At 44.5% G+C, this 18202-nt stretch overlaps 1 protein-coding gene across 1 annotated transcript in view; it reads left to right on the top strand.

Annotated features, from left to right (window-relative positions):
* The window catches only part of GABBR2 (gamma-aminobutyric acid type B receptor subunit 2), a 349708-nt gene that overhangs the window by 129010 nt on the left and 202496 nt on the right, over window positions 1–18202 (top strand). The window contains exon 3 of the mRNA XM_019454378.2: window positions 12910–13080. Coding sequence (XP_019309923.1) covers window positions 12910–13080 — 171 coding nt within the window. The remainder of the gene's footprint in view (window positions 1–12909; window positions 13081–18202) is intronic.

The raw sequence follows: 18202 nt of genomic DNA, 5'->3' as shown, positions 1-18202 counted from the left end.
ATATCCAAATGGAGACTTAAGACGATTAGACTGAATAACTGCCTTGAGAGAGGCTGGTTTGAAACCCCTCTGACGAAGTCTTGGAGTGCTGCAGTTTTCATTCTGTCGCCTAAAGAAAGAATCCCTCCTTGGTTTGTCAATTAAACACAGAACTGCAAGCTCGTGAAATGGTGGAGCTGAAATAAAAAGCCAGCCAGCGTCATCTCCTTATTTTAACAGCGAGGAACCCCAGGCCCAGAAAGAGGAGGGGACCAACGGAAAGGTGGAGAAGAAAGCCCAAATTTAGTTCAGTTCCACCTACTTCTGTAAACAGCACGTGAAATATCTGCTTTGTTATAAAGCACACTTGTTTGCATATTCTACCAGGAGCCAAATGTAAAATTCTACTACCAAGAGATAGTCCATAAAGAGCACAGCGGTTCAGACCCCTGAGCGCTTTCTGTCATAGTGACATCACCTTCAACAGAGCTGTCTCGGTGTAAATGGATTTTGTTTCACATCTTTTGTGTTCTTCTAGAGCATTCAAATGCAGTCATGATGATAAATCGGATCAGGTGGAGGCTTTGACTGGCTGTGTGCGTTCTGGCCGATGATGTGGGTGGTCATGTTTGCTGAGGATAGTCTGAAATTACATAATCATGGCGTTGGTGGCATTCTGTTTTGATTCTGAGCAGGCAGCATGGAGCGGCAAATGAGTTTAGCCCAGCCCAGCCATGGGCTCGGGCTGTGAGCGGGGCAAGTCCCTTGTCTTCTCTGGTCCTCGGTGTGTAAAATGAGGAGTTAGACAAGTTCAGGATGGCAGATAAATGAATATCGTTGGTGCCATTACTTCCCGGTCCTGTGCTAACTGCAGGCATGACTAATTGATCACTGCACACTCTTCACTGACTTGACCCACTTCTTTTGCAGCCACTGTCAGCCAGCTCATGATGTCACATAGGGTCCCGCCTATTTACCGTCTCTGGCTTGGATGGTTACGTAGGATTACCAGAAAGAATACAGGTGCCCAGTTAAATTTAAATTTCAGACAAAAAAAGAATAAGCTTTAGTACAAGTGTGTCCCCAGTATTGCTAAATATGGCAGCCCTCTTACTTAGGCCATTTCTACTTGTACAGTTAATTCTCTCTTTTAAATGTAATTAATTTCTTTCAGTCGAGACATCTATCTACCCTCCCTGTGGTACTTCTGGTAGTGCATATTCTCCAGTGCCCAAATAAGAGTCTAACTCATTCTGTATTGTTTAAATTCATATTATGACTTAATGTAATGGAAAGTGGTGTGGAGATTTGAGGAGGAGATTTTAATTTCTGAGGACTATATATTTTTGTAGGACTCCTTAATGAACCTACAATCCAGTGTTTCCCCGATCTCATAGACCCTTGGGTATACCACTTGGATTGTTAACTTATTTCGTATTTTCCCTTAAATACACTCGTCTTTTTATTTACAGACCATGAATGGGAAAATCAGTATCACTTTCTAAGAAGTTGGTGTAAAAGTAAAAAAGAGAAAACATACTTAGTGAGATATAAAATATTAATCTGGGGCTCAACCAAAATTGTTGGGTCTCCCACCAGCAGTATACATAGGCCACAACACTGACTCGTGCAATCCCCCTGCTGGTTTGGGAATCACCTCCATGACCTTGATAGATATGTGATTCTTGAGCATCTCCTTGAATACCTCCAGCGATGGAGAACTCAGTACTTTGCAAGATTTCGATTCATTCTTGAATATCTCATTATTAAATGTTTCTTCTTAAATATTGATCCATATCAGCCTCCCCGAAACAGTCATCTATTGATCCTCATTTTCTCTCTGGGACCCCACACACGAAGCTTGCTCCCTTTGCCTTCATTCATACATTCATTGATTCAGCAAATATTTGAATGCTTCTTATCCAACAACTTGAGTGACTATTATCTTACAGTAGCATTGGGGAACTAAGGATGTACTTACAATATAGTGTGATAAGGTCTGATGGGGGTAGGGTGGAGGAGGTCCAGCTGGCCTAGCCTGGGAGCATCTGTGTGTGTATGTGGGAAAGCTTTTTCATAGGGGAGTGAGAGAGGCCTGATATGATTTGGGAAGTAGAGGGCTGGTGTGAGAGGGAGAGAAAGGAGGCTGAAACAGTAGAAAAGGTGAAGGGTGACCAGACCAGGTAGGTTTTGTAACCCTTGCCTTCCATCAGCACAGGGATTTATTTCCTATAAAACATTTTCACGTCCAAGTTCTCATTTATTTTTTACGAGCCTTTGGAGAGTTAGTCAGGACAGGACTTAGTCTCTCCATTTCACAGGTAAGAAAACTGAGACCTAACGTTGCTGGTAGACTTGCAGCTGGTATATGGAGAAGCTGGGTCTTTATGTCCCATGGCCGTGTGTCTGTGCTCATTTCCTGTGTCCCAGCTCCAGCCCCGCTGGTCCAGAATGACTTCCTCTACCCTTTCGAGGAAGACTCCACATTCTTGGAAAGCACCTTTGAATATTTTATCTTGATTCGACTTAATTAATTTTCCCCAGACTGACCATGAAGCGAATCTCAGAGGTCTGGAGTCCAGAATTCTGCCACTCCCTTCCTTGGTTATGGGAGGAGGCATTGGCTTACAAGGGCGAACTGAACGAAAGATGACCCCTTCTTTTGGAGGCCTGATGTCCCTGAGATCCAGCCTTCCCACAGCAAGAGGAAAAACCAGTGCTGGGAGAACTGAGGGATAACAGGGAAGGCTCCCTGGAGGAGGTGTCTATGAGTAGGCCTGGACAGATGATTAGGAGCTGACCCTGAAGAGATGGGAGGATCCAGCAGACAGAAATACTGCATGCTCTTTCACTGCAAGCATTGAGGTGGGCCCCAGCACACCTTTCTCCCCCTATAGATATGATGTCAACCTATCGACTAATTAGAGGTGCTAAATTGACATGAGGAGACATGATTTTTGCAGTGTGGTAATTAAAAGGCAGTTGGCTTCACAGCTGTGATCACACGAGAGCACTTCTTACCCATAAAGACATCAACTGAAAGCAAAGTGCAAAGGAGCTGAGGAAGCCGAAGAGGATTCTAATGTAATTTGCTAATTTCCTACATTTGTCACCTGTACAGCTGCAAAGGGAAAATGGAACATTTTACCAGAAGTTTAAGAGAAAATTAAAGACATACATTCTAATTGTACACAATTAGACAAGCAATATAATCATTATTATTTTTTTAAATTAACAAGCCATTTTACATTCACTAGATTAGGATTTAGAAGGCCTGATTTAGAATTATGTCTCTGTCTGGTAGCAGCCACATCATGGCGAGTGAACCCATTCATTCACCGAGGCATCTCATCTGTCAAATGGGTATACCCCTCTCCCTGCTGCCTTCCTCGGGGTTGAGGTATCACTGAGGGAGAAGCTTTGTAAGTTAAAAGGCCTTTCATAAGGATAAGACACAGCATGTAACCCTCGTAATGTCTAAGTCTGGAAGTTGTGACCTGACATTAGCCATCATTCACTGGGTGCCTATACTACTCTGATCCTGAGACGGGAGTGGGATGGGGTATGTCACCCTGGATTACAGAGAAGGAGACAGATCCCACAAGGTGAAGGAGTGCTCCCAAAATTGAACAGTGAGTAGCAGACCTGGAGCTTGGACCCGACCCATCGAAACTGAAACCCTGAATTCCTACCTTTATGGACCATACTACTTTCTCCGCACTGGCTTGGTTTTGCCTTTTCTCTGTTTTACTCCCACGTCTGACTTAAAAAAGAAAGAAAGAAGGATTTGAGGAAGTAATATTTGTTTTCCTATCTTCTTTGCATCAAATAATGCTAGAAATGCTGAGGTGGGGAATGAAGGAGTAAAAATTACTGGACCGCATAACAAAAGCGAAAAAGTAAATTACTTTGTAATTTAATATTTACAAATAAATAAAAGCTATTTCTTAAACTGGGTGATGGGCAGTTGGATATTGGTTTTGTTATTACTCCTTAAGCCGAACATGTATATTTCATACACTTATACAGTTATATGTAGTTTATATTTCATGATAAAAGTTTAAAAAGAAAAATATGAAGAATTTTCTGTTAAATAAAAAGCCAAATATATGTATGAGTTCTGTTTCACATAATTGAATTGGGCCACCTTAGGGAAATCAAAAGCATTATAAGCCAGTGATTCGGTATTATTGTTGTTTCTTTTAAGCAAATCTTATTGTTTCTTCTCCTTTCTTTTAAATTGCCCTAGTTGTTTTCTCCCCTTGTACCGGGTGCCTCCCTAGGAAGCAGCCTTGAATATTGGAAGAGAGAGCTGCCAAAAAGGAAAGTCCCAAGTTCAAGCCTTAGCCTTGCCACTTGCTAACGTGTGAATTCAAGCCACTCACTCAACCTCTCTGAGGTCCAGTTTCCTTATTTATAAAACGAGAGTAATACTGTCTACTCTACCAATGTGGTGGGGTTTTGTGAAGATGAAAATTAAACTAAAGAAGTAAATGTGTTTTGGAAATTGTTAATTATAGAAGCATAGCAGTCTGCGGAATGAGCAAAGACTCGTCAGTCTCCCTGCTCTGCCTGTTGCTTGCTGGGTGACCAAGTGCCAGTGACTTAACCTCTCTGAGCCTCAGTCTCCTCATATGAAAAATGCAGATCACAATAGTGTCTCCCTCATAGTATTATTTTGCCCATTAAATGAGACAGTGAATGCTGAGCCCTGAGTGTGATGTTTGCCCCACAGCAGGTGCTCATCATACAACTTCAAGGAGTCAAAATACCTGAGCTGGAATCCCAGCTTTGCCCCTTATGTGGTCTCAGGCATGTCACTGTACCTCCCTGAGCCTCAGTTGCTCCATGAAGAATGAAGACAATGATGCCTCCTCTACCTCCCTCACGAATTGTTTTGAGCCCCTCCCCGCCAAGAATATGGCATGGAAGTGAGTGGTGAGAGCCAGGCTGCTGTGCACCTCTGAGTGATTAGAAACTAGCACTCATCAACAAAAGGAGAGATGATCATTCCCTAAGTGGTTCTGGCTCGGGATGTCTGCCTAAAGAGGCCTCCAACCTTAGGGCAGGTCTCCGCACGACACCCCAGCAAGCCTTCTGGGGGACTGGGGCTTCACGAACCCACCCCGATGCCAGGCATTCCTTTCCCCTCGTTAACTTGGGAAATGCTTTGCAACCACTCCGCATCACATTAATCTCACGGGCATCTGTGGAGAGGCACTTTGTGTCCAGTCTTTCGCCAGGGCTTGGGGTGCAGCGGCGACCTGGCGCAGACCTAAAGCGGGCCGGAGTTCCCAACGCACCCAGCCCAGTGCCTTTGTATACATCCTGGCACTGGCCACAAACAGGGTTTTGTCAGAAGCTTCCTGAGAAAGTTGCATTCCATTCATCTCGGCTGAAAGGGACCCGAGATGACAAATACTTCCCTCATTTAATTACAGAAACAGTCAGCAAACCCATGGAAAGAGATTAAACCAAGCAGAGAAAAGAGCAAGCCTCCATCCTATTCTGCCCCCCTTGCTTCTGGCCCCAGTTTCTCACCTAGGATTTAGCAAGGAGGGCCGCTCTTAGTTGTACTCTCCACCTGAAAAGTGCCGAATCTCTGCAGGAAAGTTAAAGTCAGAGACCCCAAACCAGGGAAAGAATGAATTGCATTTAGGCAAGAATCCATCAGTGGCTCGGAATTTAATAAAGATCCTGAAGTTGGGAGGTATGTTTACATTTTTCATCTGGGCTTACATCTGCAGAGAAGTGAGACGCAAAGGCAATTATCTGAATAAATCAGATCAAATGAAATGCATACCCGCATGAAGTGAACAAACTTTTTCATCATTTTCCTCAATTGGAGGAAATTCTTGGGGAGAAAAGCAGAATTGTGTGGTCGCAAGGAACCTTTGAAATCCTTTGTCCATCATTTTCAGAGGTGAGGAAAACAGACACCTAGAAGAAATGATGCCCTTGTTCTCACAGTCCTAGAGACAGGGTTGAGCCTGGTTTTCCCAGGTCCCTAAAGTGGCCTTGTAGTGGCCTCAGCTTAATGTTGAAGTGACTTGTGGTTCAATGTGCACACCCTAAACTCGCAAAATACTGCGTGCCAGGAGAGAGATGCTGAGGACTCTCTCCCCTTCCTACTCTGCTGGGTAAGGTGTCAACTTTCTATGTGTGAGAGACTGGAAACCTTGCCCCCTCTGCTACTGGGTCTCAGAAGAAGGAGCAAGCCTTCAGGTTTGGATCATTGCCTCATCTCACCTGGAACTGGAAGTTCAGAGCCGGTTGAAGAAAGAGAACCAGACGTGAACTTAAAAGACCAGCTTCACAGTTCCTGTATTGACCTTGCACAACTGTATCACCTTTCTCTTTCCTTGGTTTCTCCGGCTGTAAGATGGATGGTGATTCCTACCTCAAAGAACCAAGGGGCTGTAAGACTAACTGACATCCTAGATGTTTGGCAGCCTCGATGATTCTAAAATAGATGGAGCTAGATTAATAAAATCCCACTAAGCTTTGCCTCCCAGCACTCCGGACACTACCTCGTAAAATAACAATTGTTCTGAAAAATAATGGACTTTTCCCTCTCTCTCCCACAATCTGTGTTAGAGACCCAGGGCTTTGCCAGTCAGAAAATTGGACAGCTACACCTCTACTCACAGTTGCTGATCTTTGAAGCAGCCAAGATGCTTTCTTCTCTTCATTTTTATCTGTCTTTGTAAATTCAAACAAAGCTATAAATTGCTAGGAAAAGCTGGATAAGGAGAAGACAGGAGGGCATTAGGAATGCACTGCATACTGGGAAGCAGAAACCTCCCAAGTACAGTTTTATGGGCAAGACAGAAAAACCCTGGCAACTGTGCATGATGGAAATTTAATGTACTGTGTTGATCCAGAGTATCTGAAAATTAGGCACTGAGGGCAAAGCTGTCACCTCATTAATGTAGAACAGCAAAAAGTGAGAGCCTCTTGGACACCTAAGACTGTGCTCGAATACTCCTTTTTCAGTTTTCTGGGTAAAATATTCAATTATAATGTAAAAAGACAGAAAACAGGGCCAAGGGCAATCCACATATTATGTTATTTGATAAGCCATGTCTGAAAAGACCTGCCTTGCTTTTGACAATGAGACACTAGAAACACCTAACATCCAGCCTTTGAAAAAATATTGCAAAAATAATCAAAGTTGCATAATACCCAGAAAAAGCAGAGGAAGAGTCCATCTCTGAAAATGTTCTATTGTAGGATAAAGAAGAAAACTTCCAAAACATACTTGGCATCCTCAATCATATGCAGAAAAAACATGGTCTCCATGAATTAGCCTGAGATAAGATGTCGGGGTGTGATCATACAAAATTCTTGGAAAATGGAAGCTCTCAGTAACAAAATAAAAATATATTAGAGACAGTAAAGCTTAAAAGTGAGGCTGTTGAAAAGCATATCAACAAACTTGGAGAACAAAGAAGCTGAATGGCTGAATTGTTTATGTACCACATTGTAGTCAAAGGTCTGCAGAGTCAAATAATAATGATGTGCCACCATATCCCAGAAAGATTAGCAAGGAAAGATTGTAGGAAAGCAATAAGATGCTCTTGTGAGATACAGAAGACAAGGACCAGGAGATTATATACTTATTGTATAAACTACATTTAGAGTATATGTAGATTTTTTTTTCTGAGTTGAAAGACCTGAGTGTATAGATTGAAGGATTCCCTGTGTTTCAGATAAAATCAAGAGTGCCCACACCAAGATCAATCTTGGCAAATATTTTGAATTCTAGGAATAAAGAACAAACATTCTTCAGGGATCCAGGCAGAGGATACCAGATGGCTACAAAGGAACAAGAGTCAAACTAGCCCCAGATTTCTCATCTGTATCACTTTGTAGTTTCAAGGGGGAGAAGTGTAGCCCAAGAATTTTATACCCAGCTAAATTCTACCATGTGTGTGTCAAGGCAACTGAGGGTCATCCTCAGCAAGTTTTCAACTACTTGCCCTTCTTCATAATATTAAAAGATACTCCAGCAGGTTGAGACAAGAAGCAAGATTAACATATCCAGAATGGAGAAGAGTAGACATGTAGTCTAAATACCAAAGAGAACATGAGGAAACAAATAGGAAGCATACAAAAAAAGAGTAAGACTGCCAACAGGATGGTAAGTGCAAGGTCAAGAACTTATTACAGCAATAAGCATATATGTTTTTAAATCCATGTGCTCTTTTCGAGAAATATACTTTCAAATAATCTTAACAGAATGCAAATAAAAGGAGGATCAGATCTGTGGCAGGCAAATGCAAGCAGAAATTAAGTAAGGGTTTTAATATTAATATTATGCATGATATGATATAAGTCAAAAAGTAATAAAGTGACAGAAAGGTTTGTTTTACCTAGACAAATATTTTAATTCTTAGTTCATGTAATGATGATTAAGTGCCTGTGTTTGGACTAGACAAGGATATACATTGCTGAAAAATAAAGATATAATTGTAATAAACTTTTATGCTGAGAACAACATAAAATCAAAGTATATAAAGCAAAAACTGTTGAAATACATAGGGAAATTGTCAGAGACGATAGAGAAAAATGTAGTAAGTCTTCTAATCTTTGACAGATCGAGTAAACAGAAATACAAAGCATGTGATAATAAGATACTTTTGTTGATTATATCTGTTATGCATAAGAAGTCTGACAAAGACTTTTATAGCTTACAAATTGACACTGCATTCTCTTTTCCAGCCACCATGGAACTTTTAGAAAAATTGATTGTAGAATAGGCCACAAAGAAAATCTCAATAAATTCCAAAAGCAGACACTAAATATGCCGGATTCTCAAAACAATGCAACAAAACTATAAATGAGAACAAAACTATAAAATCAATTTGAAAGTACTCTCCAAAATAAATCCTTGGTTAGGGATTAGCTCAGAGCCTCAATCATCACAGTCTGTTTAGAAATGAACTTGGTTGTGGGGTGCCTGGGTGGCTCAGTCAGTTAAGCCTCTGACTCTCGGTTTCAGCTCAAGTCATGATCTCATGGTTCATGAGATGGAGCCCCGAGTTGGGTGGCACAGAGCCTGTTTGGGATTCTCTCTCTCTCTTCCTCTCTCTCTGCCCTTCCCCCCCTCAAAATAAATAAATAAACTAAAAAAAAAAAAAGAAAGAAAGAAATGAAATGAAATGAACTTGGCTGTGAGAAATAAGGCAGGAGAGCCCAGAAAGGTTTGGCATTCCAGTTAGGGCCATAAGAGTGACTATGCCTGGAAGGAAGGCCTAGCCTAGCAAGTACATAGGATGCAAGGGGAGAAAGAGGGCTGGTATTGGAGTCCTGTAGATCTGGATTGGAGTCCTGCTCCTACCTCTTCCTGGCTATGGTGAGTATGTCAACATCTCCCCATTTTTTTAGGTTTTAGCCTACTTATTCAACACTAGGGATGTTGAGCTATGTTCATGGTTCTCAACCCTCCCTGGGCATCATAATCACCTGTGAAGAATTTTAATAATATTGATGCCTAGGCTCTAGGTCCAGAGATTCTGATGCATCTGGTTTGCCATGGGACCAAGGCATCATATTTTTTTTTAATCCCCCTAAGCGATTCCAATGTACAGCCCATAACACAATTCCAATAACACAATAAAAATATATTGAGAACCCCAGAGCTAGATGACTTCTCAGGTTCCTGCAATTCTGAAATTCAACAGCGCTACTAGGCATGTGCAGACTTTGCCCATAGAAGAAAGTTTTAGGGGGCTAAAGCCAGAGGAATGGTGATGCAGAGCAATCCAATCAAAGTGTGCATTATCTCAAATGGGGCAGAAAATGCCAGTGCCAGTTAATATTTTGCACCCAACATGATTTAGTCCGGGGGCATCTATTGTACTCCAAGCCCATTGTAAACACAATGGGCCATTTATTCACTGAACAGTAACCACTGTAATTACCTACAGGGCAAACATACGAGGTTGTTCAAGCAACAATTAATTGTGGACCTGGAATTGATGGGACAATAGTGATAAAGTATCAACCAGAGTGTGATTCAGAAATCACATCAGAAAACCAATATTTCCCAAATTGTGTTAGATAAGCATTTTGGGGGAGGTGATGGCACATATACCACCCCAGGTCCTGAAAGAGTTACTCCCGGATTTTTCTGATAGCTCCTTCTTACACTGGTGACTGTAGGAGGCTTGAAGTGTTGTTTTAATGTTGAGAGAAAAATCACAGACCCTGTGTTTGAGGAGACGATAGAGAACATCTATTTCTGGTGCTCACCCCGGGACCCAAATGTCACCAGCAGGCAGGGGTGCTGCCCTTGTTTGGGTTGTGGGATCCTCTCTGTGAATCTGATAGCAGCCATGGATCCTCTTTTCCGTGAGGAAAAACGTGCATGTCAGTAATGCACAAATGACCACACGAGCCTTTTCATAGAGTTTTTGGGGAGCTCACAGACGCCTTGGAACCCCTCTGTATTCTCATTAGGTCATAGTCCAGCCCCCGTGTGCATACCTCCGGACACAGGGATCTCATTTCTTCCATTGCTGGGCAACTCTGAATGGAAGCCTTCCTCAGTGTGTCCAGTGGAGATCTTCCCCGCTGTATGTTCTCCTTATTTGTTCTTATTCTACCCAGAACTTTTTTAAACTGTCATTCTACACTTGACTTTTACCAGTCTTGGGATGATGTCCCTACACGTACCCTCTAGCTCTAGGGGACAGATGATGGGATATTTCATTCCCACACGTACCCTCTAGCTCTAGGGGACAGATGATGGGATATTTTATGTTCATCTCCAACAGATGGGATGTGTTGAGGTTGCTGGCTGGACGCAAGAGATGCAGGGGTCCTAGGTAGTGGCTGTCTACCCTCTGAGCCAGACCAGGAAAGGACAAAGTCTCCCCTGCACCACTCTGCAAAAGTCTGGCAGGGAGGGGAGAAGGAGTGCTTCCTCAGGTAACAGGAGAGACAATAAAAGCACCTTCAGCTGGGGCCTGAGGGCACCGGATGTTATTTCTCTGGATGCTGAAATTGACTCTGGGATGGATTAGGTCTAGAGCTGCTGCGAGGATGGCAAGGGCTCAGGGAGAAAGCAGGTGGTGGCAGGTGAGCTTGCCTTGGTTATGCCTTCTCTGGGCAAAGGATTTACATGAGACGAAAGAAGGAAGAAGAAGGAAGGGAAGGAGGCTGGTAGGAAGGAAGAGAGGAACAGAGGGAATGGGGGTGTGGTGTGGTGTGGTGAACGACAGACTAAAAGAAACCATGGAAGAATTATTTAATAATCTCGGTGAGGGAAAGGCCTTTCTAAATATGACACAAAACCTGAGGACATTAAAGAGAAAAAATTGATAAATTCAACCACATTTTTTAAAAAAAGTCTCTATGTCAGAAGACACTGTAAGAAACATAAAAAGAAAAAGTTCAAACTAGGGGGACATTAGCAACTTCTGTTGCAAAGGGCTAGTTTCATTAATGTAAAAGATCACTTATGCCAACTGATAAGAAAAAGACTAGAAATCAAATTGGAAAACAGGTAAAGGATGTGAATGGTTTCCAGAAACAAACTGCAAATTGCTCTTGAGCATAGGAAAAGGTACTCAACCTCGCCTCTAATAAGGTAAATGCAAATTAGACGAGCAAGAAGAAACCATGTTTCCACCTTCACACAGCAAAGATCAAAAAGTGTGATAAGTGCCTTCTGTGGGTGAAGCCAGGAGGAAAGGGAGAACAGAGATCAGAGGAAATGCTATGGAGGAGGTGACATTTAAGCTGGGCCTTGGAGGACAGATAATTAAAATCCAATTTAGCAACTTACTGGCACTTAAAAGAAAGAGAAGGAATAATAAAGGGGAAGATAGATTTGACTACTGAGTGTAAGTTAAAACACACACACACACACACACACACACACACACACAATGAAAAGCAAACAAACCGGGATATTTGTAGCCACTGCAATAGTCTGAGTTTGGATGCTGTACATATAAAAAAAGTCTTCATTAAATTCAGTAAGAAAAACATTAGAATACCACTCAAAAATAAGCAAAGGATATGACAAAGTCACTCCTAAAATAGATCATACTACTGGTTAACGATCCCATGGAAATGGTCTCAACATTATGCATAACCCATGAATGCAATATGATTCATTTTTTTTTTAGTGATAGATCATTATAAGATTATATAGAGGAATGTTTTATTTCTCTCTGTTGCGATGACTGTGGTGAACTAGGCCCTCTAATTATGCCTGGCTAGTGGGTGTGTAAATTGATACAATGGGGGGGGGGGAGGGGGATAAGTATTAAATCTTTAAAAGCTCATATCTTTTATCTGGGAAATTTTATATCACAGACTCTATGCAATAGAAATAGCCTAAAATGTGGAGAAAAGATGCTCTGCACAAAGATGCTTGTAGACTAATATGACAATAATGACAAATTACGAATGGTCTAAATGCCCCCAAAATTAGAGAGTATTCAGTAAATCATAATGTGTTCATATGCTGGAATATTATGCAGCCATTAAAATGTTTGCAAGGAGGTTTTGTTTTGTTTTTTAAACAGGATGGTTTCGATGCTTGTAGGATAATGTTAAGGAGTGGGGAGGAGTTCAATTGTGTATGTAGAATGATCTCAAGAATCTCTTTTTTAAAAAATCACTGTGCATGGAAAAAGGACTGGAAGGAGATAAAAATGACGGTAATGGTGGTTCGCTGATGAGGGATAAATTATTGGTGCATTTTTTTTTCTTCTTATTTTGCATTTTTGAAACCTTCTCTTCAATTATAATGTGTTACTTTCACAACAAAAGGGCTTAAAAATGTCTTGCCCCATGTGTTTGTGCCCCACATCAGGCTTAGGGTCTGGGCTCTATGCCATTCGGAAAGATCCTGGGCTGGCTCACAGCCGTGAAACCCACCAGTAAAGGTGTTGCCTCTTTTGTGTTTTCCAGCTTTCCTTTGCTGCGACCACGCCTGTTCTAGCTGATAAGAAAAAATACCCTTATTTCTTTCGGACTGTCCCATCGGATAACGCGGTGAATCCAGCCATCCTGAAGCTGCTAAAGCATTACCAGTGGAAGCGAGTGGGCACGCTGACCCAAGACGTGCAGAGGTTCTCCGAGGTAGGTTTGCGGAGAGGGCGCGTTCTCACCTACCTGTTAGCTGTTGTCTTCTCCCGCCAAGGTGCAATATGGCTCAATCAGGGATGGGTGATATCACAGGGCTTGTAAGCACGCTTGCATTAGCAGGATCAGAGCTGTTTTACCACCGACAAAATAGAGCTGGTGGCTGAGCAATTGGTGCACGGCAGAGGTGAAAACCTACATCGAGACAGCTCAGGAGCCCAACCTTCCCTTTTGTCGTGCCTTTGGGCTAAATCATGTGATGCATTCCCTTACTGCTCTTGTAGGTTTGCTGTCCTTGTTACTGATGCCGGGTGACCATCTAAAATCATGCTGTGCCCCCAAGAGCGTTTCTACTGTAAGGGGAGTTTGGGGAGGGGCTGGCTTGGAAGGAAGGCTCCAGTGCCACCGTGGATTGGTGGGTTTGTTTGGGGTTTTATTTGGTTGTTTATGTTAATGGCTTACACACACACATCATATGTGGTGTTTTAGGGTTTTGTTTTGTTTTGTTGCAAAAGAAAAAAAAAAAGTTGAATATATATAGTAAAAAAAAAAAAAAGTAAAAGCATTGCTTTGCCCAATCCCTGTAAATCCTACTTTCTCTCCCAAGGGAACTCCTGCTTTGAGTTTACTGCTCATCTGCCCAGAACTTTTTCAATATACTGTTTAAACCCAAATGACTCCATACTATATATTTTGCTTTTTTCACTTTACTACGGATCTTAGAGAGCTTGATTGACCTCATTCCTATTAATGGGCCATGCTGTTCTGTCAGATGGATAGACGGTAATTTACTGAATGTGTGCAGCTTTCTGATACCACAGCCAGCACCTTCCCGCCCGGGTGGGCATCTCCATAACAGATTTATAGCAGTGGAATTATTGGATCATTTAAAATATTGTGACAAACTGACCTCCAGGGAGGCTGTTCTGATTTCTAGTCCCACCAGCAGCGTGTGAAAATGCCCATTTCCACGCTTCTTAACTAACGGCGGATATTAGCAAGTGTTTAAAAAGTTTTCCCTACTCAGATGTGTGCAAAAGGATCTCTTGCCTTCTTTCCCATTCTCCCTGTAGCTCCTCCTTTCCTCTTCTCTCCTGCATGTGCTCTGGACACCCGGAGCGTCCCAGCAAAACAAGCTATTCTATATGTGCTTAGCGGCCTGAGAGAAAAAAAACTGAACTGCCTAGGGAGGAAGGGTGTGGGTTGGTGGACCTCCACGGCAGGAGTCAGGGAGGACTCACCCCTGGGTGTGTGTCCGGGAAGGTGGGTGCAGAGCAGTGGGAATCACCAGACCTGTTTCCACTGCAGCTTTGTACTTTCTGAGGCTCTGCCCTACCTCTCCGGGGGGGGGGGGGGGGGGGGGGGAAGGAGAGCTCCCTCCATGCATTGGCTGTGTGACCTTGGAGAAGTCCCCTCACTTCTCTGAGCTGGGGTTTCCTCCCCTATAAACACGGGGACCGTAGCCTTCCCTTCAGGTTCTTGCCGACATCAGTCATAGATTCAAAAGAGCTTTGGAAACTGTAAAGTTCCCACACTGAGAGGGGTGTTTTCAGAGGTGCTTGAAAAGCAGAAGTGTTTGGCCCCACGGTCTGCGGTTATCCAAACAAGGCAGACTTTTCCCAGGCAAAGCTAGTCCTCATCTTCCCACCTCGCTGTTTCTCAGTCCCTAGGGAGAGGCATAAAGGAAACTTGACCCCCTGCGGGAGTGACTCATTGCCAAAGGCTGCAAAAGCTTTGGCTGCAAGAACGCCTTTTATGCCTTTTATAAGGCAGTGACCAGTGCTCTAAATGAGTGTCAAACAGGTTGATGGCAAGGGTGGAGATGCCCAGTCCTGTGACCCCATTGACACCAGACTCTGCAGCGATTTGGAGACATCTGCTTGTTCCCATTGGAGTCTTCGGCTGTCGCAGGTCTGGCTGTCATGGCGTGAGGGACCTTTAGGGACACCTCCCCCAACTCCTCGTCATATAGAAATGAAAACCGAGACCCAGAAAGGGGAAGGGACAACATTCAGGTTTTCAGAGCACCTCAGAAGTCACAGAAGATTGTTCACAGAAAAGGCAGGACTGAATCCTGGGATCCTGACTCCCAGAGTCACACTTCCCATTGCTCCTTTCCATCCATAGCTTCCTGTTGTCACGTGAGAACTGCTTGTAACTCTGGAGGTTGGAAATACCCCAAAGCCTTGGTTTAAAGAAAAGAAATTCTTAGTCTCCACTCGGTTGAGTGCTTTATAGATTCCCAAACACTCTCACAGCAGCAGCCTGGTGAGAGATGGGGGTGGATGATGGGGGGACAGGGGTTATGTTCCCATTTTCCAAACGAGGAAACTGAGGCTTACAGAGGGCATTTAGCTTCTTCCTCCAGGGCACACGCTGATAAAGAGAATGCTGCCGCCCTGCCCCTCCAACTGTCAGCCATTGCTTTCCTTATTACACTGTCCCTGTCCTCGCTGGGGTCGAGTATTGACAGTTTGGGACCACATCTCCATCCCTACACAGCTGAGTTAGGGCGCTCAGCTGAGGTTTCAGGACATCTCAGTGAGAAACCTCTTTTCTGAGGACAGGATGTTGCTTCGTGGTATTGCTGGCAAGGACCCCTCTCGATTTAAATCTCTCAGGCCAGCTGACTCCTCTGTGTGCCCAAGGGTTTTGGCATCCCTCTCCCGATGTCTGGGCTGCATCGCCGGAGTGCAGGCATGGAGGCTCGCCAGGGGCTAACAGCTTTTCGTGAGTGCGAGGGAAGCTGGATTCCTTTTATGAAATTGGTCGATCAGCAGCGTCAAGCGGTTCTGTTCCCAAGCTGTGCACTGGACGGATGGTCAGACGAAAGCAGTCGTGAAGTTGGAGGAGGAGCAGAGGAGGGGGAAGCTTAATCCCAGAAGGGCTGAAAGGGGTGCAGGGCTGCGGGCCATCCCACCTAGGGACCAGCTGCTCCTGTGGGCCCCTGCTAGTACGTGGTGCCCAGAGGCGGCCCGGGACTGGGATCAGATGGGCAGGTCTCCAGACCCCGCTTTGCCAGGCAAGGGCTGTGGGGCCACAGGCTGTTCACTTCATCTCAGCAAGATCCAGTTTCCTTTGTGTAAAATGGGGATATTTATCCCAATCCCACAGGGACTCAGAGATGACAGAGTCAGGACAAGAATATCAAAGATCTCTGCGTAGTAAATGCTCATTAAATGGACATCCTCTACTCCACTAATTCCTGGGACAAACTCTAGGAATGCGTATCCATTCACTCAAAAAAATAATAAATGGCCTACTGTGTGCCAGGGTCTGTGATGTGCACAGACCCTGTGCTGTGGAGGGCCAGGGAGTAATGGACACGGCCTCAGGGTCAGTACGGGTCAGGCCTCCTTCACTGGGTTCTCAACTCTGGCTGCTTATCGGAATCACCCGGGAATTGGTTTTTTTTTTAAGTTGGGTTCCCCTACCCGCCGCCACCACCACAACTTTTAACGGCTTTACTAGGATATAATTTACATACCGTAAACTTTATCCATTGTTAGTGTATAGTCCAATCATTTGTAGCAAATTTCTGTGGTTATGCAGCCCTTACCACAATTCAGTGTTAGAACACACCGATCACCTCACAAGTTTCCTTTGTGCCCGTTTGTAGTCGAGCCCACCCCCAGTCCCAGGGTCATTTGCTTGCTCGATAGTTTTGCCTGTTCTGGAAATTTCCTATAAGTAGAATTATATAACATGCACTTTTTTTGTGTCTCGCTTCTTGTATCTAGCATAATGTTTTTAAGGTTCATCCACGTAGCATGTTATCAGTGGTTTGTTTCTTCATACAGCTGAGTAGTATTCCCCTGTGTGGCTAGGGCATATTTCAGAATCCTCTGGGGAGCTTTTAAAATCCAGATAACCCTCGTGTTAGAATCTGTTCAATCTCCCGGTGATTTCAATGTGCTGTCCACGTTAATACACGTTTCCCAGTTGGATCCCTCAGGAAGCCAGGGTGGGAAACGGCGCCCTCTTGTGGTGGGGGCCATTGCTCTCAGAGTGGCCTTGGTCTTCCAGCAGCATGTCAGGCCTCCACTGGGCGGGTGACTGGGTGACTGCGAAGCAGGGTGGAGAAGGTGGAGGGTGGGGCTCTGCCAGGTGGAAGACAAAGGTGGGGGCGGGTGATGAAGATTGAGGGTGCTGCTGAGTGGGTGCTCCACGGGGCTGGGGATGGAGAGGGATGAGCAGACAGATGGCCCGTGGGCTTGGAGGAAGTGGAGCTCTGGAAGTCTCTGGGAAGCTTGGCAGTGTGGGGTGAGGGAGCCAGAAGGATGGGAGGGGCAGTCAGAACTGGAAGAAGGACGGAGGGGCCAGGCCCTGGCTCTGTGTGAACAGCTGAAGTGGAGTGGAGGTGGATGTCACTGGAATTGGGGGCAAGGAGGGGGGAGACCAGAGTGCTGAGTGACATCCACGTGGGCATGGCAGGAACAGGATGGAGGCAGGGCTTAGGGTGGAGTCAGAGGCAGTGAGCAGGGCTGCCTGGGGAACCAGCAGACAGCCGCAGGTATATCCGGGCCTCGCCCCCTTCCAAGTTCCAGGTCCTGTGGTCTACCAATTTAGGTTCCCAATTCTGTGACCCAACTAGCCAGCTGAGCAGCCTCAGTTTCCCCTTCTGTAAGATAAGGCAGTGGGGCCAGTTGACTTCTACGATCTCTCCTAACTCAAAGAATTTGTGATGAGGGCCTAGGGAGATCTGGTCTTTGACCCTGATCCTGCCACACTGGGGGTGTGGCCGTGAGAATTACTTCACCGCTTTGTGCCTCAATTTCTTCGCCTTGAAAATGACGATGGTAACAACAGTACCTAAGTCTTAGGGATGGTGAGGATTAACTGTGTTTAGAAACTTAAGGTGCTAATTGAAGTGCCTGGCTCATAAGAAGCACCATGCAAGAGGTGGCTGTTATTTTTATTATCATCTCGAATCTGGCTCCTTAGCCTGTGACTGCCCCCACGCAGGAGCCCAGCTGTGTGGCTGCATGGCTCCCCTTCCTCCCTGCCCTCCAAGCAGGCTCTGAGGCTCCCAGCTCAGTTGCTGGTCGTCAAGTGATCTCAGGACTTCTGGGGCTGACCTTTCCATCCCAGAGACCTCCCCCAAGTGGTGGGATCCTTG

This window comes from Panthera pardus, unplaced genomic scaffold (genome assembly GCF_024362965.1).
Source record: "Panthera pardus isolate Hobbes unplaced genomic scaffold, ASM2436296v1 HiC_scaffold_20, whole genome shotgun sequence".
Classification (NCBI taxonomy): Eukaryota; Metazoa; Chordata; class Mammalia; order Carnivora; family Felidae; genus Panthera; species Panthera pardus.
Note: the sequence above shows the minus strand (reverse complement) of the source record. Positions and strands in the feature narration are given on the sequence as shown.